The 26,471-nt window shown below is 40.8% G+C and overlaps 2 protein-coding genes across 3 annotated transcripts in view; one reads left to right on the top strand and one right to left on the bottom strand.

Moving 5' to 3' along the window:
• The window catches only part of pld1a (phospholipase D1a), a 50,614-nt gene extending 39,464 nt beyond the window's left edge, over positions 1-11,150 (bottom strand). The window contains exon 1 of one of the 2 annotated variants that reach the window (XM_070547075.1): positions 11,024-11,150. The gene's annotated coding sequence lies outside the window, so the exon portion shown is untranslated. Of the gene's footprint in view, positions 1-9,754; positions 9,953-11,023 lie in introns of those variants that run through there. The other variant, XM_015969640.3, reaches the window with a different exon arrangement.
• A 2,026-nt stretch (positions 11,151-13,176) lies between these two features.
• ghsra (growth hormone secretagogue receptor a) lies at positions 13,177-14,756 on the top strand. Its single transcript, XM_015969641.3, has 2 exons — positions 13,177-14,164; positions 14,297-14,756. Exons 1-2 carry the CDS (start codon positions 13,327-13,329, stop codon positions 14,608-14,610), a joined length of 1,152 nt encoding a protein of 383 aa, XP_015825127.3. The 5' UTR covers positions 13,177-13,326; the 3' UTR covers positions 14,611-14,756.
• Positions 14,757-26,471: the final 11,715 nt, after the last annotated feature.

The following is a 26,471-nucleotide window of genomic DNA, read 5'->3' as shown; positions in this document are numbered from 1 at the left end:
AAGAGGAATTTCCAACAGAAGCTATCATCCTTCACTAAGAATATCCATTAGCCCCCCAACGGGCTTGACCCCACTCAGAGGTCAGCTTCAAAAAGAAACAGAACCTGCTGCTCACACACACACACACACACACACACACACACACACACACACACACACACACACACACACACACACACACACACACGTACTTCAACATGCAACCTGAAAGAAGAGAGTTATCTCTCCACTCCATTCTGATGGAACTTCTATTTCCTGCTTCCTGTCCTGTTGTCATGGTGATAATTTGAGCAGCCCCAGCAGAAAGCTGTTTAAACATGAATATGAACAGAAGCAGCTGAGAACATCTGCCTCTTCTTTTATGTGCAAACATCCTTAAAATGCCAATTAGTGGGAGAATGATGGTGAAGCTTCAGAGGAGCATGGTGAAAGAAAGAAAACATGCAACTTGAATAGTCAAATGTTCTTTGGCATGAATCGTAGGACACTGAGGTACAGGGACGTGTCCAGGGAGTGGCTTGGAGTAGCACATGCCACCCTTGGAATCTAATTGGCCACCCCAGGTGCCACCACACTAATTTACCTTTAAACAGGCTTTTCATTGTCCACAAAAGACTTGGGGGTAAAAGAAAAAAGCATAACCATTGGTGCCACCCATGCACAAAGTTCTGTCTCACCTGGGCCACCCCATTTTAAAAGATCTGGACATGCCGCTGCTGAGGTGCCAGTTCAGATTCATAATTGTGAGTTTCTGTAGATTCTGCACAATCAATGAAAGGGTCCTAATTTTACATAAACCCATGTAAAATTTAATAGACTGGAGACTAGCTCTTTTTTGACTAGCCGTTACCTCATCAATCTTGTTGAAATTAAATTTAATTTCTTAAGACAGGACACATTCATTAAAATGTTAACTGGGATTAAAAAAATAAGTTAACACATGATTCCATTAACTAATTAATCTCTTAATTCTTAAATAATTTATTGCACGTCTACACAATTTTTTTTTTGTTTGTTTTTTTGTTTTGCTTGGAAAGTGCTTGCTGGGGTAATGGTTAGGGTTTGGGTTAGAACACACGGACAACCCCTGGGTCACAGCAGGGCTGAGATCTTGCTTCCTATTGGATGAGCTGAACATTCCATTTTCACACCATCCAGAATATTTCTAAACAGGACCAGAAAAAATTACCAATCTTTTACAAGCACATTTTCATATTAAATCTCTTGTGGATGGCAGAGCTGATCAAACAAAAGTCATTTGTTACCTCTGCCAAGCTGAATTGTCTTATCACTGCAGCTTAAAATATTACTTAAAAGTCAACATGGCAGTAAATAACTGCCCCAAGCAAACAGTGGAGGCTTCAACAAGCTGCATGTGATGCAGCATGTGGGAGAAAGGTCGAAAGAGTAAAGCAAGAAAAGCTAACTAATCCCATTTCAAAGCGGACAGCAACATTTGCATGCTAATTAGAACGATGGAGGACACTGGTCTGAGCCCTAATGACTGAAGCCTTAGTAATAATTAACTTTTACACCAAAACTCTTTTTAAAATGGCCCAAATAATTATTTTATAACCTATCAGTGGTAATTTAACATTAACTCAACTGACATTAGTCCTGAGGTCTTGTTGGCTGTTATTCGTTAAATATTCTACTTAAATCGCACAGTCTACAATCAATATTGCAGTCATCACACAATGGATTCAGTCATCTTTTTGAAGTTTATAACCCGAGAGAGAAGCTGGAAGAGGAATTTAACAAAGTAACAACTGTGTTCAATGTTTGCATTTTTACAGCATCTCGTTTGATTCCTTCCACCAGCCCGACAACATTGTAACTTATTTCACCTGCACTTTTACAACACGAGAAGCAGAAATTTGTCATTGACAGACACACACACATGTGTGTGTGTGTGTGTGTGTGTGTGTGTGTGTGTGTGTGTGTGTGTGTGTGTGTGTGTGTGTGTGTGTGTGTATTTGAACACCTTGCGATTTTGCAAGTTCTCCCACTTAGAAATCATGGAGGAGTCTGAAATCCACATTGTAGGTGCATTCCCACTGTGAGAGACAGAATGTAAAAAAAATAAAAATCAGGAAATCACATCGTACGATTTGTAAAGAATTTATTTGTTTTGCACTGCTGCACATAAGTATTTGAACACCTGAGAAAATCAGTATTAATATTTGGTACAGAAGCCTTTGTTTGCAGTTAAAGAGATCAAACATTTCCTGTAGATCTTGACCAGGTTTTCGCACATACTGCAACAGGGATTTTGGCCCACTCCTCCACACAGATCTTCTCTAGATCTGTCAGGTTCTGGGGCTGGTGCTGAGCAACACAGAGTTTCAGCTCCCTCCAAAGATTTTCGATTGGATTTAGGTCTGAAGACTGGCTAGGCCACTCCAGAACCTTGATATGATTCTTACGAAGCCACTCCTTGGTTATCCTGGCTGTGTGCTTCAGGTCATTGTCATGTTGGAAGACCCAGCAATGACCCATCTTCAATGCTCTGACTGAGGGAAGGAGGTTGTTGCTCAAAATGTCACAATACATGGCCCCATTCATCCTCTCCAGTGCAGTCGTCCTGTCCCCTTCGCAGAAAAGCACCCCCAAAGCATGATGTTTCCACCCCCATGCTTCACAGTAGGGAAGGTGTTCTTTGGATGCAACTCCTCCTTCTTTTTCCTCCAAACACAGCGAGTGAAGTTTAGACCAAAAAGTTCTACTTTGGTCTCATCTGACCACATGACTTTCTCCCATGCCTCCTCTAGATCATCCAGATGGTCAGTGGCAAACTGCAGATGGGCCTGGACATGTGATGACTTGAGCAGGGGAACCTTTTGTGCAATGCGTGATTTGAAACCATGACGACCATGATAGTGTTCTACCAACAATGACCTTTGAAACTGTGGTCACAGCTCTCTTCAAGTCATTGACCAGCTCCTCCCATGTAGTTCTGGGCTGATTCCTCACCTTTCTTATCATCAGTGATACCCCACGAGATGAGATCTTGCATGAAGCCCCCATCCGAGGGAGACTGACAGTCGTCTTTAGCCTCTTCCATTTTCTGACAGATGCTCCAACAGTTGATCCATTTTCACTAAGCTGCTTGGCAATTTCCCCGTAGCCCGTTCCAGTCTTGTGGAGGTCCACGATTTTGTCTATGTTTTTTTTTTGACAGCTCCTTGGTCTTGCCCTGGTAGTAGTTGGTCTGACTGACTGTGGGGTGGATAGGTGTCTTTAAAGAGCTCAGACAGGTGCTGCTAATTAAGATTACAAAGTGGAGTAGACTAGAGGTGGACTTCTTAAAGGCAGAGTAACAGGTCTTTAAGAGTCAGAATTCTTGCTGATTGCCAGGTGTTCAAATACTTATGTGCAGCAGTGCAAAACAAATAAATTCTTTACAAATCATACAATGTTATTTCCTGATTTTTTTATTTTTTTACACTTATGTTCCTCACTGTGTATATATATATATATATATATATATATATATATATATATATATATATATATATATATATATACTGTTTTCAGCAGTAAAAGTTTTATTTGCATTTTATTTTATTGTAAAAAAAATCTAATTTTTGAGGCCAACAGAAAACTTTAATTTGACAGTTTTGGCCCTTGTCTTGAAAAGTTTGGAGACCCATGCAGTAGAGACAGATGGGAAAGAGGACGAGGTCACTACAGTTGGATGTCCCTGTAACCAGTAAGGAGGAGGAAGGGAACGCATTTCATATTAATTCTGTGTTCTCATCCAACATTAGGATGAGTCGTGGAGTTGTTCAAAGCTTTGGCTCACTCCTGTTTCTTTTATTAATGTGGGAAGGTTTTGGCTTTTCTTTTTGATGAAAATATGACTGAAAAATGCTAAGCTTCAAAAGTTTTTAATTTTTAAATTAATCTTTTCAACCCACCACCATACTTTCAACAACAAATTATGTAATCAGTTAAGCTCTTCCTGGTAAAACCTTATCCAAAACAAGTGCATAGAGTTCATGAAACACTACATCCAGCTTTTGTAAATTTTAAATAATAAGGCCAGAAGTTTCTTGTTACATTTCTTTGTATTTTTTCCTACAAATCATTGCTTTAATTCAGTGCTATGTTCAGTACATGTGCAATACTTGGATGCACATTTGTATGTCTGTGTCTTTTTTTGGCTTTGCTTTCCATTCTAATGTAGCCTGTTGAGGTGCAGGCTGCCCTGACCGCGACAGGAAGAGACTTAACAAGCTAGTTAAGAAGCTAGCTCAGTTCTGCGCTGCCCATTATATTCTGTTGATCATGTGTGTTAAAGGAGATTTTATTGCAAAGCTGACCTCCATCTTGGAAAACCACTCGCATCTACTGTATTCCACTGTGGAGGCCATGGACAGCTCTTTTAACAGAAGATTAAGACAACATATGTAAATGTGAATGCTACCATAGGTCATTCATTCCAACTGCAGTAAAGCTTGGGTTATGCTTGACACGCGTACATTCTGTGCGGAAATGAGACAAGTTCCATCCATGCGTCGGAACTTGCAGTTTATGGTTTCTTCCTACCTTCTGCGGTATATCTCCACTGTGAGCCAACATTCTCCCAGACTGTAGGGGGTGGCATGGAGCTCTATGGCATGCATCTAACATTGCACCTTAGTTAAAGTAGAAACCACTGTTGTTTACAACATTTTTTCACTGTTTCCTCGTCTTTTCCAACTGCGACAGCGATTATTAACAACATTTTGATCGCGGTGATCTTTGTGGGTCGAATCATAAAGATGTCTGTACTTACGAACCTCCGCCACTACGAGCTCTTGCCAGTCCGCCATGTTTATCTGAGCAGGACCATCCGGGTTGTTAGAACATTTCATAGGTGCACGGTGCGGAAACTTTGGGCCACGTGAATGGACGTGGTTGCTGAAATCACGTACTTTGGCCAAGCGGAGCTGACGTGTCAAGCATAAACCAAGCTTAAGAGTGCATAACTCCACAGTCTAACTGTGACTGGTGTTATCCTGTTACAAGCTAACACAATTGCTTTATTTGATACATGTGCAATGCCTGTACAAATACCCAGATGCATATGTGTACATCTGTATCTTTTGTGCTGTTGTATCTATTTCTATTTTTATTATTTTCTTGAGTGCTGAAGGTCACAATAATAGCCTGCTGCCTTTGGGTGTTTGCCTGTATCGTGCTCCTATTCTCTAAGTGTATGTGCCGCCTCAACGGGTGAATTTCCCCACTGTGGGATCAAAAACCTATTCTATTCTATTTAACCATTTTCTGCAACATTCAATGTTTATTTTATTATTCAAAATCTACACTGCCCTTCCAAAATAAAAGTTACCACCTAGATTTAACTAAACAAATGAATACGAGCCTCCTATTGGATAATTACTGAATAGGCAATTATCTTTCAGCTGGCAACAAGTTATTTAACCCCAACTGATGCAATGAGTTGCTTCTCAACAACCATGTGAAAGACACAGCTCATCATTGTGGAAAAGATGTTAGTCTGTGTGAGAAGGGTCAGATCATTGGCATGCTAAGGAGATTGCAGAAATGACTCAAATTGGGTTGAGAATTGTCAAACACATTATTGAAACTGGTCTGATGAGTCCAGATGGACAGATTTCCAGAGTGATGGTGCATCAGGGTAAGAAGAGAGGCAGATGAAGCGATGCACCCATCATGCCTAGTGAGTACTGTAAAGCCTGTGGGGGCAGTGTTATGATCTGGGGTTGCTGCAGTTGGTCAGTTTCAGCAACAGGATATGCTTCAAGAATGAGGTCAGCTGACTACCTGACTATACTGAATGACCAGGTTATTCCATCTTCCCTGAAGACACAGGCATATTCCAAGATGACAATGCCAGGATTCATCAGGCTCCAATAGTGACAGAGTTGTTCAGGGAGCATGAGACATCATTTTCACACATGGATCGGCCACCACAGAGTCCAGACCTTAACCCCATTGAGAATCTTTGGGATGTGCTGGAGAAGGCTTTGTGCAGCGGTCAGACTCTACCATCATCAGTGCAAGAACTTGGTGAAACATTAATGCAACAAAATAAACCTTGTGACATTGCAGAAGCTTATCGAAACAATGCAACAGTAAAGGCAAAAGGCGGTCCAATGAAACAGAACATGTGACGTTTTCTTTTGGTGGCGATTTTTTTTAATTTTTTGGCTGGGCTGTGAATTTCATGTTGATCCAAATCCTTAAATTTTGTTCAAAGTGGGCTAACTTAATTCCTGTCATCTATGTGGAGTAAGAAGATTGGAGAATGGAAATCTACACACAAATGCAACCAAAAAAGGCAAGTTATGAAAACAATAGCATTTATTACATCAGTGTGCATTGTTTTTTAATTGTATTCCTTTGAATGGCAGGTCAGCCATGTGTTAAGCATTTTTCAGGCCCTCTATTTTAGACACACCAAACCTAACTACTAAACTAAAATATTATTAAAAAATGGCAAGCTTGAAAAAAATCTTAAATATTCCTTTACAGTTTATATGACCTTATTATTAGTGCTTTTCATTTTAATAAATATATCTTTGGATTATCGCTTATAATCCACTGTGCTTCAAACAAAAGAAATTTGGCTAAAAACTGTATATTCTAGGTTGAATGATGAGACGCCGCTACAAGCTGAATCACTTAGATTTTCGGCTGTAATTTACATCACATTAGCTTTACAGGACATTCTCATGTTTGGATTTCAACACCTGATTTGCTTTGCAGTGCCCATTTAAAGTGTAAAATATTAAGAACACTGGCGGTGGATGACTGAACATCTGTGTCAGCATCAGCTGAGGTACTGTCACTGATTACCCGTCTAAAAAACAGTGGACTATATTCCTGGATGTGTGATGCTTTGACATTTACGAAAGCAAACAGAGTTGAAAACAGTTTAGAGCAATACGCCAGAGCATTGTCTTTGCAAGAAAGAAAATCGTACATGCTCACACTTAAATACGGCACCATAAACATAAACGTCATTGGACATTTATAGACTGTGTGGTGCCAAGCTCCTCGTGGCGCAGATGGTACAAAACGAGAAGCTAGAAGGAGGAGGGAGGGAAAGAAGAAATAAGAGAGGTCTGTGACACCTCTTTTTCTCTGCCCACACTAAAGCTGCCTATTATCTAATCCTTCACACCATGGATAGGGGGGACAGGGGATGGTCAGAGAGACACACTGAAAGCAAGACATACAGTGGCTGCCAGAGAAAAGAGAGAGAAAGCAGCCATCTTTTTTCAGACTGGTGGAAAGACAAGGCATCATTGTACTGATGGAGTGAGGGAACTGCTGTCTGCCAGACCTGACTCAGTCAAGTTGGAGCCTAAGAAAAATGTTAAACTGTGACCAGGCCAAAAAGATCACTCATGGCTGAAGCAGAAAGATGAGGAAGAGAAACAGAATTTGTGCTCTTAGCCTAATAAATTTAAAGGTTGAGCCAAGATGGACAACAGAGACTCTTAGTGCCATGCTGCTCTTTTATCAGATATTCAAAGTAATGGTATAAGGGCCAAAGGATGGTCAAAATAACATTTCAAATCCCCCCGAAGCAGTAGTTTTTATGGTTAGCAAATCCAAACGTCGGGGTTGGGATGCCATTGAGGACTGCTAAACTAGCAGGCCCTGAATTGATCCCCAGATATTCATTAAAATGCAGATTTAACTGCTAAAAGCATATTTTGAGCTTATAGTGCAAGACACAAGAGTTTATCTGGCATTGAAGCTATTTGTGTCATTGTTTTGCTCTTGGCTTCATGTTCCATTGGAAGGTTAACCAATGACTGTTGTTGGTGTTTTGACCCCAAAAAGTGATTGACAGCAGAGCTGACATTAATGACTATTTTATTGTTTATCCTATCAAATAATTAATGGATAATAAATACTTCTTTAAAATTACAATCCACAAATGCTGGAGTCACACTTGACTGACCAAAAGAGAGAAAACTAGATTTGTTTCAGGTGAATTTTTAAGAATTCCATTAAAATTATGCCAACCAAAATGTTTGATACCAGCCAAGTCAACTCTAAATCAACTAGTCATGGAAGCCCTAGTCTACAGGACTGTATCCCACCTATCAAATGTCTTTTAGATTGATATTTCTGGATTTCAGCTCTGTTTGAAATCATTCTTTTATAAAATAGCTGTGGCAGGGCCAAAACCAACAAATGCAGCTGGATTTTGGACTTATTGACTGGGCAGATCTGTGCCATTTCCTCTTCCACCATTGTTACCAATTCTGGTGTTCCTCAGGGGTGTGTGCTGAGCCCCCTTTTGTGCACACTACTCATATGATTGTTCTGCTGAATATCCTAGCAGCTATCAATGTGTTTTTTAGTCAGTTAGCAGGTACTTTTACAGTTTTCATCTCCAGCAATGATTGGGTATATTGGATGGGGTGGAGGAGCTTCCTGCTGGTTGCAGGCAAACAACTTGAACATCAAGATGGTAAAGATGACAAAAAAAGAGCCAATCAACATCCATCCTCTAGGAGACATTTACACCAGCAGAACCAGACATAGCTCACAGCAGCTGTGAGTCCCCCACGCTTCCTTCAACACTTTAAACTTTAGGATATTAATTGATTTATTATTTTAACGTTTTGAGGCTGTTCTTTGCTAGCCTGGCCTGCCAGACTCATTCTCTGTTTAATTTTGCACAGCGATTCTGTGCAGAATCAAACAAAGTGCGAGTCTGGCAGGCCAGGCTGTTCTTTGCAGCACATTTCATTCTAAAATGCTGTTAATATGTTGTTGAATGACAAATGAATCTTACATGTAAACTTCCAATCTTTAGAGGACCCGTGAAAAGACCCAGTTAAATCCCTTTCTAGGTTGATCTACACTTTTTCTAATGTAGAATCCAAAGAGACTCACAAATATTTGGTCGTAAAACCAATCTGGAACATTTGGAACAAATTATACAGAGATAAACCTGTCTGCCACAATAATAAAAGTAAATCAAGTTAAACCCTTCCAGTTTCTACAGGTAATTTGATGCAAAAGAACACTGGATTCTCAGACAAAGCCTCTTCAACCCTACCCTACAGCAGCTGCACACATTTAGACCCAGCAGGAGAGGTGGCTGCTCTTTAACGTGCGCAGAAATAACAAAAATAAAGTATTATTGCATCAGTGTGTGTGTGTGTGTGTGTGTGTGTGTGTGTGTGTGTGTGTGTGTGTGTGTGTGTGTGTGTGTGTGTGTGTGTGTGTGTGTGTGTGTGTGTGTGTGTGTGTGTGTGTGTGTGTGTCCTAAACAGAGGAAGAAAAGGAGAGATTGGGCTAGATTTGAGATATCGAGTTTTCCCAAAGGTATTCCAGCTGCAGGAACCAACTTTAAGGCATAAGATCCAAAACAATAGACCCACAAAGCAAATACACACTCACACACACACACACACACACACACACACACACACACACACACACACACACACACGCACACACACACCTGTGTGTTTTGCAACAGTTGTTGGAATATTTTATTAGTAAAGAAACAAAATCTAATTTCAAATCTAAACACTCAACTGGGAAGGACATAAATATAAGCACACCTCATTTTTCTGAGTACATAATTGATGTTGATTCATCTATTAGCAGCAACTTCAGCAAACTTTAAAACATTTTACGGTATACAATTTACACCAAAATGAAGGAGTGTCACTTTGTATCTCTAACAGCTCATAGACACAAATAGATCAGAGCACACACACAAACACGAAGTGAGAGAGGCATTACCAACCTGCTCTTTATGTGGACCTGCAGCCCACATGTTGATCTGTCAGATCAGTCCACCTGGTCTACCTAAAACAGACAGCAAAACCAAGATCCACGCGCTCTGCCTGTGCGGTGCAGACAAAGGACTGTACAGCCCCAAAACACACACTTCTCCACACTCCCTTTTCTGCAACTCAGAAAGAAAACTAACTGAACTCTCCCCAACTCCTCAGGAAGGGCGGGATCACTAAAACTCTGAGCCAATCACAGGGAAAGATCCCCCTCCATAGGCAGCAGAGATTGGACAGCAGAGAATACTGGACTTGTGGTGAGGTGGGAGGAGTCGCCTGGGTGGAGAACACACACCGCTTCTGCCTCTTTTCTCACCATTTCACACATTGTGTGTGTGTGTGTGTGTGTGTGTGTGTGTGTGTGTGTGTGTGTGTGTGTGCGTGTGCGTGTGCGTGTGTGTGTGTGTGTCAAACATGCATTTATATGCAAAAAGCAACAACAATTTTGCGATGAACTGTTCAAATTACAAGGCGAGAGATTGAAATGTCCTAAAAGATGTTGACAGATGAGGTAATTTGCCAGCAGATTTTTATGTGAAAGTATTTTAATTCAGATCTAAATTGCACAACAGTCAGTCACACACACACACACACACACACACACACACACACACACACACACACACACACACAGCAAGGGAGCTGCACATTCAACCTCAGGATCTCTTTCTCCATCTAGAGGATGAAGCTACGTACTGCTGCAATCCCCCCCAGGATGAGCACGCTATCAGATGTTTACACATCCTGATGAGAAGGACTTTAACCTGCTGTACACCACACCTTATAAAACCCACTTCAGATAAAAATCACCAAAGATGACCCATCTTTTATATGTCATTAGATCTACAGAGCCCAGGAAACACTGAAGTAATGAAGGATTGTATGTATGAACAGCAATTACATTAATTTAAACAATCACACAAGGAAAAAAAACATCTTTTTAGACACAAATGAACAGTAACTGAGAATTTGTATTCATTAGAGTGTGTGTATCAGTGCTATTATTCTTTCCTGGTGACCAGAAACAGCCCAACCTGAACATTATGTTTGTGAAAATAGTGATTCATGTTGTTGTGGAGCTTCCATTAGCTCAGCCTTCAACTCAGTTTTAATGGCACACTGTTCCATAAACGTTGACGTAGTTTATTTCTATAAAAGTAAGCATACATAATAAACACACACAAATACACACAACAAATCAGCAAAGACGGGAAGCTACGTACCAAATGTGATGAAAAGATTCTGTGAAAAACACGGCTGTCCTGAGGAGACTCCTGCTGGTGTTCTGTTCATTACTTAAGTCATTGGGTTTAGTTACCGCTGTCTCGCTTTCTCGCCCCTTGTTTCCTGAGAACACACACACATGCAAACACACAGTGGTCATAAACATAATGGTACACAGAGTAAAGGGCAGAGATAGCATTATTCTCACTAGAGGAAACGCCATAGGAAGTGAAATTAAAACTGAATCAGCTGCAAATCTGATTGTTGCGTTCACACTAGCCCTGAATGAGGTTACTGCTTCAAAAAAGTAATTAAACCTAAAAAAGAATAAATGTATTTAGTCATTTAGAAACCACACAAGTCATGTTGTCAGAGGTCCAAACCTCATTATGAAACATGTTTGAAACTATAAACATGAACAGCTACTCCTGTCATATAAAAAAGGCTATTTTTACTTTTAAAAATCAAAACAAATAAATATTTCAAATTTCAGTATATGAATTAATATATATTTTTTTAATTATGAGCTTTAATTTAAAATCATATTAGAAACTCAATATAAATGTAATTTCACGTGATCTGTTTGATATTCTTGTGTTTTAACCTGACCTGATTTATTTCATTCAAGCTTTAGGGATAATGTGTGCCTCCAACACATTCTGAGCTTCAGTCTGATTATAATGCAATTCACTTATTTGTGGCTGTAGTTATTAGGGATGCAGCGATACCACTTTTCCCAAACCAATACGATACCGATACTTGGATGTGAGTACTCGCCAATACCGATTACCAATACTTGTAACACACAAAAAAATGCAATAAATTGGAACACAGGTTTTATTTTCTACTTTCAACAGGAGAAGACTGTGAGGTAGATAAAAACATAAAATATATTAATAGAAATGATCACAAAACTAAAATATTAGGTGAACAGAAATGGCAAGTTACAGTGAAGCCACTGTCAGGCAACTGCATTGGCATTTGTTAACTTGTACCTACCAGCACTAGCACTGATCCCTAGTAATTATAAAACTACCTTAAATTGAGAATAATTCTCGGATTTGAATTTGAAGTTCAATCAGATAATGGACTTATTTTGATGAAGTGCCTCTTTAAATGACTCTAATAAACAAAAAGTCAAACATTTAAGCAAACGGGGGAGATCAAATGCACAAAAATAAATATTACATCACCTGTTGACTGAACAGTGTGTTAAGCAGGGAGGAGGGAAAAAACAGAGTCAGCTGCACGTCACGTGTACACTTTGGTTACTTTTGCGGAAACATGTGGAGGGGATCACGCTTTTCTTTTCTCTATTCTGGATTAAAACAGTTAATTGCAGAATTTGGTGCACGTCCTGACTCCCCATCTCCTCCAGTAGGTGGCGCTGCAGCGTGGGACTCACTGCAGACCCTTCGCCTCCCTTGATCGGTACCACTTCACCTGCTGTTTTTGCGCACTGGGAATCACGATCTACACACAGACTATGCACCATCCCCAAATCCTGACGAGCAAATGTCAAGCCGGATTTATTTTTCTCTTTTACATTTTTTAATTTAAAACTTTTGAAATTTTTTCTTCAATATGTTCAAAATGCGTCGGTCCTGCTTGGTTTTTGTGACTTTTATAAAACTATCTATTTTCCACCCTGTGGTGTTTGTTATCACGGTGGTTGTTGTTCATCCGTTTGTGTTTGGCTGATTTTTGCACCTTTCTCCGGATAGTTGCTCCTGCTGCTACAGCATCGCAGGATCTGGAGTCTGACCATCACCTGCCACCAGATGCAACTCGTCAACAGAATCGCTGCTTTGGATGTATCGAGCAGAAACAAGGTGATGAGGACACTTTTGGGTCTTTTGCGCATGTTGTTTGTTTTCACAGCCAGATGGAAGAATGCGCATCTGTAAGTTTAACAAAAACAGAAAACAGATTAGTGTGGTTTCCTCCTAAAGTATTTTTATGCAATACAATGCCATCACGTTTTGGATACTGATGCATAACTTTCAAATACTGACCGTTATTAGCCATCGGCAACTCATCTTCTTGATAGATGATGTCAGAAAATAGTAAAATAACTTAAAGTTGACTCGTGTTTGACTCAGAGTCAGAGAAGGACCGAATGACTTCCACCTAAAAGACAACACCTGTATCACACACGGACCTGGCATTGGTTTTACGCACGCGTAATCCCCAATGTCTGTGATGAACGGAGAAAGACGCAGCGCCATGGCTCATGAGGAGTATCTGACTTGGGGTGACTTTCGCTATCAGGAGCAGGCCTGGTCCCGTGAATAATCGCAGCATGCCCTCTTGGCCCAATAACTCGGAGTGCCTCTCCCATAACTGCAGCTGGGAGGAGACCCACAACACCACAGAAAGCACCGACCTCCCCGGGCCTCCACTCAATTACTACTCCATCCCCCTCCTCACGGTGATCACAGTCGCCTGCACGCTGCTGTTTCTGGTCGGAGTGGCTGGAAATGTGATGACCATACTGGTGGTCAGCAGGTTCCGGGACATGCGGACCACCACGAACCTGTACCTGTGTAGCATGGCGGTCTCCGACCTGCTGATTTTCCTCTGCATGCCTCTGGACCTGTACCGCATGTGGCGCTACAGGCCGTGGCGCTTCGGGGACGCGCTCTGCAAACTCTTCCAGTTCGTGTCAGAGTCGTGCACGTACTCCACCATCCTGAACATCACAGCGCTGTCAGTGGAGCGCTACCTGGCTGTCTGCTTCCCGTTGCGCGCAAAGGCCCTGGTTACCAAAAAACGCGTGCGCGCACTGATTTTTGTCCTTTGGACTGTTTCCCTTATGAGCGCTGGTCCCGTGTTCGCCATGGTGGGAGTGGAGCGGGACTACGTAGACCCAACCAACCTGAGATGGATGAATGAAACTGGCTTGTTTTTGGATGTTGGCGACACCCGGGAGTGTAGAATGACGCATTACGCAGTGCAGTCTGGCCTGATGGAGGCCATGGTGTGGCTGAGCTCCGTGTTTTTCTTCATGCCAGTGTTCTGTCTCACAATGCTGTACAGCCTAATAGGCCGCCGGTTGTGGCAGAGACAGAGGGAGACCAACGTGAGTTCCCGTGTGTCTCACAGGGACAAAAGCAACAGACAGACCATCAAGATGCTGGGTAAGTTAGATTGCGTAAATTTGGGGAAAATGCACCAAATGTCTCTGATTTTATATCGATCCCAAGTTTATTTTTATTCTGTCTTATCCCACTTTCTCTTTCTTTTCTCCTCTCCCCATCCTCCTCTCTTAGTGGTGGTGGTTCTGGCCTTCGTCCTGTGCTGGTTACCGTTCCACGTGGGTCGCTACCTGCAGTTCCGCTCCCTGGACGCACCGTCTCCGCTTCTTTCCGTCCTGTCCGAGTACTGTAGTCTGGTCTCTGTAGTTCTCTTCTACCTAAGCGCTGCAATCAACCCGATCCTCTACAACACCATGTCCTGGAAATACCGGGGCGCAGCGGCTCGTCTCTTTGGTCTGGCAGACAGTCAGCCATCGCGGTGCCGCACAGCCAGCACCCTGAAGGGAGACGGCTCAAATGGCTGGACTGAATCTACAGTGAGCTTATGAAGATTCAAAGGAAGAAGAAAAGTTGAAAAGTCTTACCTGAAGCAACAGTTTCACCAAAATATAGGTTTAAAACAGGAGCCGAGGGCCAGAACTGTAATTTTTAAATTGTTGCATTTCAGCAAATGCCACACACTGCTCATGCAACACAATCAGCTCCATTTACAAAGCAAGACATGTGTAAAAAGTGAGTGTAAAACCTATTTAATCACCTTTCTGAAGCGTTTGACGACCCCCATAGCAACCCGGGAGCGCGCATCACGTGCATTCCGAACATAAACAACACAAACAACTGCCTTATGTAATCTGGATGACAAAGGAAGCACTGTAGAATTTGTGACGCGTCTCTAAGCTCCTTCAGGGAAGGGGCAGGGATGCAGTGTGTGTGTGTGTGTGTGTGTGTGTGTGTGTGTGTGTGTGTGTGCGTGTGTGCGTGCGTGCGTGTGTGTGTGTGTGTGTGTGTGTGCGCGCGTGCGTGTGTGTGTGTGTGTGTGTGTGTGTTTGCAGCAGAATCTGACTGATGTACTTTAATATTTACAAAATAAGTAATGAACGAGTTAAGTTCTGCCTCTGGGATTGTTAAATGATGTCTGGAATTTAAAAAAAAGTTCTGGTGTTTTAATGCAACAGATTTGTGATGATTTGCAATGAAGCTACATTTGAATTATTTCCTATCACTACGTTTAGTGTAATGAATATTAAAATGTGTTCTTAGGACAAAAATGGGAAATGTGTTTCATCGTTTTATACCATTTTTATATCATTATTTAAACAAAAACCACTCCAACTGTGCAACGTTACTAGAAGTAACAGAAAAATAACAGCTTTGTGAAACAGCTTTACTTTGCATAATGGTTGGGTTCATGAAAGCCTGAATATTGTTGAATTTTCATCAGTTAGTTTGAATCCAGCATCCTGCAACCTTACTCCATTACAAATGAGGAAAATGCAGATTCTATTTATCCTTTATTTAATATTAATTTCAATATTATGCAACATGATTCACTTATAACCATTTTTTACTATTATAGCAGCCTTCGTTTGTTTTCTAATTTGGGTTTTTTTTTTTGGTCCAAAAGTGAACACACTGATTATTTCTTCCTCTTTTAAAACCAAAACAGGCTTTTTTATTTTATTTTACATGCTTATACGCTGACATCCCAGAAGGTGTAAATGTGCCTAACTTTTACCAAATGTCCCAGCAACGTTGAACAAGAATGCCTTTGAATCCCTTCTCTGAGTGTGTAATTTATAAAACTTCTGAAACTTTTATGTAAAGTCCATCAGAACATGCTTTGTGTCATGTTGCTTTGTCTCTTGGACTTAAGAATTATGGACCAAGATATTAATAATGTTACTTTCATTTGTAAATAGCGGTTTTGTGAAGCACATTTAAATCATTCATCTGTACTAGACTGAGTATGATTAAAAAAATGTGTGAAATTTATTTCCAGATGTCAGGACATGCTACTCATTTCTCCACCTAATGTATATAAAAAAGAGAATAAATAATTATATTTTATCTGCTGGGTTGTGAAAAATGAAAAAGCTAAACTAATTTCTTTTGCATGTGCATGTTTGTGTGTTTTCCCTTCCAGAGGTGTGGACTTGAGTCACATGACTTGGACTCGAGTCATTATTTTAATGACTTCTGACTTGACTTGATAAAATCTATAAAGAATTAAAACTTGACTCGGACTTGAACGCGAATGACTTGCAACTTGAACTGACTTGCATCTGTTGACCTGATGATGACTTGAGCATATTTGATATTTTAGCACAAAAGTGGCACGACATGGACAAAAATCTGGGCTTGATGTTCTACTAAATGCAGCAGCACTTTGTTTATAATCCGTTTCAGTTGCACTTTCTGCTTGTTTGGACAAATAAATGAAATTTTAAGAAGCTTTATTTCTGGAATTTATCATCGTTGTCATTAAATTGAATTTGGACAGATGACTTGATTATAACTTGAAAATTCAAGGTTAAGCACTTGGACTTGACTTGGACTTCCACATCATTGACTTCAGAATCAGAAATCAGTAAAAGCTTTATTGCCAGCGCTCCAGTGAACCAGAGCATAGGAACTTGACTCCGCAGCACAGCCTGCCCAAGGTTACACGCACACATGTAGACAGAACAGATACAGGCAGACCACGAGAGCAGCCATAACGTGCTCATTTCAATTAGATGAAAAGGGGATTACATGAGGATAAATTGGGGGAGAAAAAAAAGGCATACCAGAGTTACTTGCGGCAGGGTGTAGCTTTACTATGCAAAAAAAAAAAAAAAGCCTCAAACATATAAGCACGAACATCAACAATTCACAACGTAAGACACCGAGAGGAAGGTGGGATCCTGTTTCCCCAGCGAGAGCAGCCCTGTATGGCGCTCAGCCACTGTTGCCACAGGTGGGATGGAGATCGTGGGAGGAGCGCATAGCACATTGACACCTGCAGGTTGATGACCTTGCCAGGCTGAAGTCCACCAATCCGGGGGGGGGGGGGGGGGGGGGGGGGTCGGGTTTTCACAGCATCCGTCTGCATTCCTTCGTGGGGGTTTGTTGTTGTTTTAAACATCTCCACACCGTCCAGTGACCCTCGCCCAGATGACATCCATTTTGCGCACTAATACCGGTAACGCAGCTTGTCCAGCTTACGATTCCCCTCGAGTAACGTCCCAGTCTGTGAGGTCTCCACACGGACGGTGCTTTCCGTGGGTGCGAGTCGCCCTCCACTCGCTCCCGTCTTCCCAATTTTCCAGAAAACCAGATATCCTCCCACTCCAATCAGAAGAAATCCAGTGATCATCAGGCCAAATATCCACACATCTTCGACGTCCTCAATGGACAGCTGAGAGAGGCATACGATCTTCCACTCCCTCCAGGAATCGAGCATATATCCCGCCGGGTGTGTCCCTTGCGGGCAAGTGGGAGCCCCCTCCTCCGTTCTCATCGTAGAAAAAATCTTGTCAATCGCGTTGAATGACCAATTAATTAAATCCATTGTAAAAAATAGGGTTTTTCAGAAGAAATGCAGAGAAGCGCTCTGTGGGCAGACAGGACAAAGGGAAAAAAAGATAAGGGAGCAAAAGCAGAAGCGTCTGTACTCTGAGAGTGCCGGAAGAAGACTTAGGACTTGACTTGGACTTGACTGGTAAGACTTATGACTTGCAATTCAGTGACTTGGTCACACCTCTGTCCACTTCCATAAATATAATAAACATGCAAATAGCAAACAAACATAGGGAATATTTCAAGTCACTGTCAGATATTTTATGAAGATTTTCCCACGCTGGCCTTAAAAAAATCTCCCTTTTGAATCTGTTTTTACAACGTTTTCTTTTGAATAACTGAGATCATCTTCTTATTTAAAAAAAGGACAGAAAATGTCTGGATTCTCCCAGTTCCTCAATTCTCCTCAACATTCTTTTAGACTAGTTGAATAGCAGGATTTGGGTAGATCTAGAAAGAAACAGTAAATAATGATTTTTTAAAAATAAGATAGAATAAGGCTTTTTTCCAGCAAGTCAAAATAAGTTAACTGACATAGATCTAGATCCACATTTCTGATGATTTTGTGTCATCCAGAGGAAGATGCCTTTGCTGCTGCTACTGACTCAGCTCTTTGTTTATGTCTGAAACCACTGGTGCAGAGTGCGCATGCATCTTGTCACAAGGGTTTCTGTGAAGATGAACGTATGCACCTTGGAGATAGGAGCAGGTAAGGTCTGTGGGAGTTTGTCTTACAGGTTTCTACAGAGGAGAAGGTGAGGTAGAGATGTCTGATGGAAATGAGGAAACCAGATAAGCTGAAGCAGTGTGATGATGATTGAGTGGTTGTCAGGTTTGGCCAATAAGGTCTTATAGAGGAGGCAACTAGAACAGGTCAGACTTGGTGACCAGAATGAAGCTCAGTCAGTGACTAAAATACCTTCACTAGGAAACCAGAGTATGACATTTTTAGACATTTAACTTTTATTCTGTTAAATTATGCATTTGAACATTTTTTACCTTAAATACACCAGCAAACATGTCCCCCGTAAAAATGCAAACACTGAATTTCATCTTCAAAACTTCCAACAACAGCATTTCAAAATCAGAAATTCAACAGGAAATGAGGTGGCCTCCTGGTGACCACAGCCAAAGCAATTGTCCCTAGATCAAGTCGACACCTCTCGGTGTGAAGATCGTTTTGGCTTGGGTCACCAGGAGGTCACCTCTTTTGTTTTTGAATTTTTACTGTAGAAAGTTGCAGCTGAAATTCCACACTTGAATGTTAACAGACTAATTTTCTCCTGGTTTATTTTAAGTTTAAAAAATTTAAATGCATCTTTTCACAAAAAAAAAAAAATCAATGTTCTGAGTCTTTTCCGGTGAGATATTCTGTAATCACAATCAATCCAAAACCTGAAAAGAAATCCTAATTCCTTATCCGGAAGTGGGCTGGATTGGTCCCACCTGTAGGGGAAAACAGCTGACTGTCACATCACATATAAGTTAAATAAATAGATGTGGAGTGATTAACCCTTAGCCTAAATATGAAAGTCACCGTGGAAGAGAGAAGTGTGGCGCTGCGATCTTCAAAAACCAAAAGAATGATCTCCTTTTGGTGAGCCGATCTAAAACATGAAACCATCTTCTGATGATCCAGCAGGATGACGAACCATGTCACAAAGCTCTGATCAAATTCCAACAAATTGTCATTAAAAAATCTTAGTAAAATTTAACCTAGATGGCTTATGTCTAAAGAAAGGTGAAAATCATTCATTAAGGTGTGAGTTTATTTTTTATTCCATCAACTATTTCACTTCCTACAGATTCATATTGCAGAAACCGTCACATATGTGATCAGCCAGTGATCAGACTGGTTTTACTATCAGAAAATCATTCTGGTATGGGGACACTCTGGTCTCATGTGTCCGTGGACCTTATGAAATTACTTTTTTTTTTTTTTTTTTTTTTTGCAGAGCTTGTATCTGTACTGTCCAGAAAGGTGTTTTCCACTCCGAACGTTCTGGATCATAAAGCTTGATTGTCTCTAGGAGATTAGATTTATGACATAGTGACTTTTTACAGGCTACTTTCTCATCAACGAGGCTTTTGTTGTCTCTTTGGCTTAAAGAAAAAAGAAAAAAGAAGATTCCAGATGGAAGCAGAAGAACCTTCTTCTTTTTCACTCTTTTTTCACTTTGACTCTTCTAAACAAAGTTGGAATATTAACCACATGATGGGGTCTAAGGAATACTTGTTGGGCTTTTATGTTGCATCAGGTTAAAGGAAATTGAGCGTATACTGCTGCAGTGACTCGGATGTTCTTGGGGACAGCAGAGTAATGATTAGTCTTCTTGCTTCTGTCCATCCAGCTTAACTCCATAAGGCTGTTGTGACCAACAGTCTTCAGAGTAACTCAAGTTTTGAGGCTTTTAAGGCTTCAAAGTTGTTGTTTTTTTAAATTGACAATTAACCCTTAAGGACCCATGGTGACACTGGTGTCACAGCCCATTTCAAGCTTCTGCAAAATTGCTTAGTCATATACCGTAAATCCTCTAATATTAGCCTGTATTTAATTAACTGCCGGGTGTCATACTTTGGCCGGTGTCGGAGTCGGCAGAGGTAAATAATGGCCGTTTTTTTACTGTGGCCGGGTGGAATGTGGTAACAAGCAAGTACGGGGGGCGGTTGAGTCATCCGTCTCACTTTTGATTTGCCAGTGATAGACCTCAAGGGTAACTTTAACCGTGCGGAGACGAAGAGGAGGCGAAAATTTGACATCAAGTTCAAAGAGAACGTGCTGATTATGCTGCAGAACACTCTGGGGAGCAGTAGGGTTGTATGAACTAGTCACTAGTCGACTTCACCGCTCTATAGTGACTTTTTATGCCTGTCATCGACTAGTCGCTGTCACGTGATAATGACCGGCAAGATGCAGTCCACGGAAAAGACAGCAGCCTGCTGTCAGCAGGTGACAAGCTCCTGCGCGTCGGGAGGCAACGCGCTGTGCCAGAGCGTCGGTACTGACACCCGCCATAAAACGGACATTTAACCTAATTGTGATGTTTACCCTCTTGCAATTTAACATTCCCCTCACCCCCATCCTAACCTTAACCAGCTTGCGCATGCAAAGCTCAGATTGTTGACGCGCGCCAGACATCTGCGTCCTGAGCACGGCCACAGTAACATTATCAAATCAGGTGTCGCCACCTCGAAAACTAATTTAACACGCGATCGTTCATGTCGGCTCATTTCCTTTTATGTTTTCTGTCTTTTATTTGTGCCTGATGCGTTTCGCTGCTGTGGATCAGGGCGCATCACCCGTTTTGTCCTCGGTGACGCACCTAACTAATGTGGCCGGGAGCACTCTGCTGTTTTTGCGGTCGGTAGATCTTTTAGAACTGCAGTTCAAAGGTAACTCATAAGGTGAATATATATGAACCCAGGTAGCAGTTTCTCTTTAGGATTGAGAGGAGATGCAGGAAGATAATAAACAGGCGGGACAGAAAAATAGTCAAATAAAAACAAGTTAGTTTTTGTACCTGGTGGTTGCAACAAACAGACACCATTGAAGGTAATCAGAAGTGCGGAACAGAAAATGAAGTAATCATTTTAATGTTTAGAGCAGCAGGAACTCTGAGATGCTGCAGGCGCATCAGAGTTTGCGGCCACTGCGCAGGGGGAGGGGGGAGAGGGCTGAAGCAGAAACTACCGTTGTTAAAAGAAATGTGTTTAACCTTGAAAATGTGGGCACAATTTTAATTGTCAAAAACTCCAGCGAACCATTAGCTCATTTTGCTCAAATAGAAATAAAGGCCTGCCTCTAATTCTGGTCCTCCTTCCAATAAAGGCCTGGAGCTTGATGAGCTTGAGTCAAATACAGGCCCAGGCCTGTATTAGAGGATTTACGGTATTCAAGTTTGACAACCGCAAGTAACATTCTGTCTATACATATATCAAAGTATTTTACTTCTTTATTTTTTCTATAATTTGATGTATTAATTTCAATCTGTCATCCATTTAGAAAGGGTTTGTGTTCCTAAGGGTTAAATGAAGTTTACACAAATTGTTTTATTGTATTGTTTATTCCAAAACCGCAAATTCACCCCGACATGCTGTCAGTCAGCGTTTGGACCAACTTGACTGATTGTTAAGATCCAGGCTGTCTAGGGGGCCAGGGGAAACAACTGAGGACGCATGTTCTCGTGTTAAAATTAGCACAACAACATTTATTTAGATAAATATAACAAAACACAGATTATCAAAACTAGTAACAACAACTAAACTCTCTCATTGACCAAATCAATACTAAAACTTCAAAAGACCATCACACAACTTCCTTAACCGAGTGATGTCTTATTTAAGGCGATGGTGGCACAGGAATTAAATGCTCGCCCCGTAATCGGAAGGTTGCTGGTTCGAGTCCCGCTCAGTCTGTCACTGTCGTTGTGTCCTTGGGCAAGACACTTAACCCACGTTGCCTGCTGGTGGTGGTCGGACGGACTGGTGGCGCCAGTGCTTGGCAGCCTCGCCTCTGTCAGTGCGCCCCAGGGCAGCTGTGGCTACATTGTAGCTCATCCCCACCAGTGTGTGTGTGTGTGAATGGGTGAATGACTGATTGTGTTGTAAAGCGCCTTAGGGGGTTCTAGGACTCTAGAAGGCGCTATATCAAATACAGGCCATTTACCATTTAAAGCAAAGCAACACAGAGAGTTTTTCTAAGCGCCCACCAAAGTTGTTACATAAAACTTAATTTAACAAAACCAAATGCTGCTGAGGAGACAACAGACCAGAGAGGTTCAGCTGCTCCCTGAACTGAGGGCTGACACAGCTGATCATCAGGAACAGCTGAGTGAGTCTAACTGGGAGGCAATCTAGTGAGATGGGAGACAGGTGCTGCATCTCCTCTCACACACTCAGGGAAAACCCCAAATGGCCTTGGGTCATAACACTGATGGCAGGCCATTTTATATAAATAATGCTTGAGTTCATCAGAATTTCAGTGTTTGCTTCTTTGTCAACTCACCTTCTGTGATTCAAGTTCAGGGTTAAGATCTGGTGTAAGTTTTTTTCCCCTAAGCCTCTTTATCAACCTTTATCGCATGAGGCCTCATACAGCTGGAAACTGAATTTCTAAAGACCAAGCTGTTCTTGTATGATTGGAGGAGTTCCTCTTGGTGGATGATCGGAGCCCATGATGTCTGTGTGACATCACAAATTCGGTTAGTCTAAATCCCGGGACAAAATTAGCATTTTTTGGCCATCCTTGACAAATCCCTCATAATGAACAGAACTGTGACAAAATACAATGACTGTGAGGGTGATTTGCAGGTCTGTATCAATTGAGAGTGACCGACTCATCGACAGCTTATTGAGCACCATCACAACCAAATTCAGCCTCCAACAGTCATCAAGCAGTGTATGAAAATGTACAAATATCTACAAAACTAGAGGAGAGTGCAATGTGAGAGTAGCAGAGGTGTGACCAAGTCACTGATTTGCAAGTCACAAGTCTTTTCAGTCAAGTCTCGAGTCAAGTCCAAGTCAAAGACAACCAAGTCCAAGGTGAGTCCAAAGTCAGTGATGTGGAAGTCCAAGTCAAGTCCAAGTCCTTAACTTTGAATTTTCAAGTCATAATCAAGTCGTCTGTCAAACTTCTATTTAATGACAATGATAATAAATTCCAGAAATAAAGCTTCTTAAAGTCAAACCAGCAGATATACAAAGTGCTGCTGCATTTAGCAGTACAAGATCAAACCCAGAACCAAGAATGATTTATGATTTTTGTCCATGTCGTGCCACTTTTGTGCTAAAATATCAAATATGCTCAGGTCATCATCAAGTCAACAGATGCAAGTCGATTCAAGTCGCAAGTCATTGGCGTTCAAGTCTGAGTCAAGTCATAAGTCTTTATAGATTTTACATAGTCAAGTCAGAAGTCATTGAAATAATCAAGCCATGTGACTCGAGTCCACACTTCTGGAGAGTAGCATTAGCAACATTAGCAATAACACGTGGATCACTTCCTTTTGGCATTTGATTTGGAGTCTAACAAAAGAAGGGTTAATCGTGGCGCTTTTTTCTTTTCATTGCTGTTGCCTTGAATATCTGTCGGCTTTTAGTGACACTTGCTTTTCGGCCATTGCTCATTATGTTAGCTTGTCCTGCTAGAGTGACACGTCATACAGTTTGGCTAACTAAAATCTTGGGCCATACAGTGAGTCCTCATAGTATAACATGATGCAATCCTTTGTGACAGCCATAAAACACAGTGCAGTGTGGACTTTAGGCGCATAATTCCAAACTGTTAGACAAGATTATTTTTGTGACTAGAAGCAGTAGAGACCCACATGGCAGCACAAAAGGATGCAAAAGGTGAGTTTTGCATAATATGTTCCCTTTAAATAGAATACGAGTATGACCCTGAGGGTTTTCTTGGAGAGAAGTGGCTTCAGACATTTCCTCTCCATTTTCTCCTGAGTAAGCTCTAGACTGGTGGTGTGTCCATACTACAGGGTGACTTTTTGGAGTGTCTTAGACACTGAAAATTTGTCACAAATGCAGTGAAATTTGAGTTATGGGTATAAAAGTTCCTTTTCATGGCAAAAAGGGATCATTTTGACCAATTGTCAAACACTCAGGAGTGTATGCAAAATGTCATTAAAACCAGAGGCAGCAATCTTTGACCATATTTCTGTCATTGTCCAAGATTTTGGCCACAGCTGTAGAGGACACCTTCTCATAAAGACATTTACTTAGCATCCCTTAACGTTAACAAATTTCAATCAGCTGTGATTGCTCCTTTTCAAAACATAGATTATTCAGTTTCCTGCTGCAAGAGTCTCATTCTATTAATAAAACTTGATGATGAAACTGAATAAATGTCAAATGTGGCAAAAAATAAATAAATCAAACATCTGCTATTGCAGCTTTAGGAGATGAGATGAGTAATGACTAAAAAGTAAGTAGCAATCCAAGTCAGAAAAAAATTAAAACATTTATTGGGCATAAATATATTATATATACGCTACCGATACAGTTACGTCTTACATACACAGGGTAGTATTTTCAAAAATCTATACATTAAAATTGATATGGCAGTTTCTTTTATATAATGCATATGAAATTGTCTAACATTTACAACACAAGAAAAAAAAGAAATACACAAATTTCTTTTTTTTTTCTTCCCCAAATTGTAGACTATGACAACATTGGAATGTTCGTTTTGAAATCATGAGGTAAAAAGATCTTTCTACTTTTTTTATTTGTCTTGCTTACAAAGTACTTAAATAGCTGTGAGTCTCTTCTTAAATCGCCAATCTCTTTGTCAAAATCTCTATTTTATTGTAAAATGTACATTTAAAAAAAACTGATCAGAAGGCACGGGCGTGGGGGAGAGGGTTGCTGGGCTAAAACATCACTTTTTCTCGACATAGCCACTAAATGTGCAGGGCATGGAGGGTGGATGATTGGGGAGATTTTGTAAAAAGAAATAAAATAAAACACATAAAGGAAGTACCCAGCCTAAAACCTCTCAGTTAACATCAGATTGTTCAACACTAAACATGACTGGCCTGATGACGACAAACGAACCTCTGCTCTCACATTTAGGCATTAAGGCTCGTAAAGGGGAGGAAGAAGGGCAACAAGAAGATGGGAAAAAGTCACATGTCACTGGTCAATTACAATGCAACACACTAGATAGACACACAACAAGCACACTTGGCAAAGGCACTGTCCCACAATCAAGTGTTCCCTCCTCTGGTGCTGGAGATCAGCAGAGAGTGAGGTGTTTGAGTAGAACCACGCTCCAGTAATGCCAATGTCACAGTGAGGCATCCATAGGTAATGCCAATGAACATAGCAGAACATGTTGGCAGTAGTGTTCAAAATAGAGCAAAGGATTTTTCTTCTCCCACTCATAACCTCATCACGTCTGATGCTCGGCATGAAAACAAAAGTGCTTCAACTCTGTTAGTCGTAAAGTCAATTATTCTATAGCTCTATAGAAATCTCTGTATATCATCTCTTAGCAAATCTAGCTAAACACTGGACAAAATAAAGGGAAAAAACTACTAAATCCTGAAAAGGAAACTATTATTGTCTGTTTAGAAATCATCTACGTGATTGTTTTTGCCTTCTTTCAGTGTTTGTCTCTAAAAAAACCGGGGTACACTTTATTTTTGTATAAAAAAATGGCACTTTTTTTCTATTTTTTGCTTTACAAAACAAAATAACAACAGATAATATGAAAAGAAACATAATCACAGATCAAGTTAATGTCCTTTTCTTTTTTTCTGAGTAATAATGACATAATATTCGTAATGATGTTACAGAAAAAAACTAAGTATCACAGGACCCTTTAGACATGTAGCAAACATCTAGAGGACACGAAAAGCCTGCACTTTGGCATTAAACAGTAAAATAAGATACCAGAAGCTTCATTATAACACTATTCAAGAAAAAAAAGAGCATTTAAAGGCATAAACGTTTATCCCAGTACAGAGGAACTTGAAGTGACCCTAAGGTCCGGCTTGCTGCATCTCTCTAAGTGTTGCAAGAACCGCTCGCCTGTGCTGTGGCCGAAAACAGGAGATGAAACAACTAAATACATTTGGTTACATGTTTGTCTGCGATGCATGGACTGATGAGCTTAAGGTTCCCAACAGCTGTAAGAGAAATACTTAAAGGGTTACTAAGATAAGGAATGCTGGCCTTAATCATACAATTTAACATACATCCATTAAAAAAAATTAAAGAAAATAAAACATGCTACAAGAAAAATTAGTATATAACTATACTTGCCTCTTAATCTTTAAACAATAAATAAATGAAGATTGCACTGTAATTGGCATGTAAAGTACTGTATGCA

Source organism: Nothobranchius furzeri, chromosome 18 (genome assembly GCF_043380555.1).
Source record: "Nothobranchius furzeri strain GRZ-AD chromosome 18, NfurGRZ-RIMD1, whole genome shotgun sequence".
NCBI classification, from domain to species: domain Eukaryota; kingdom Metazoa; phylum Chordata; class Actinopteri; order Cyprinodontiformes; family Nothobranchiidae; genus Nothobranchius; species Nothobranchius furzeri.
This window is presented reverse-complemented; position numbering and strand designations above follow the sequence as displayed.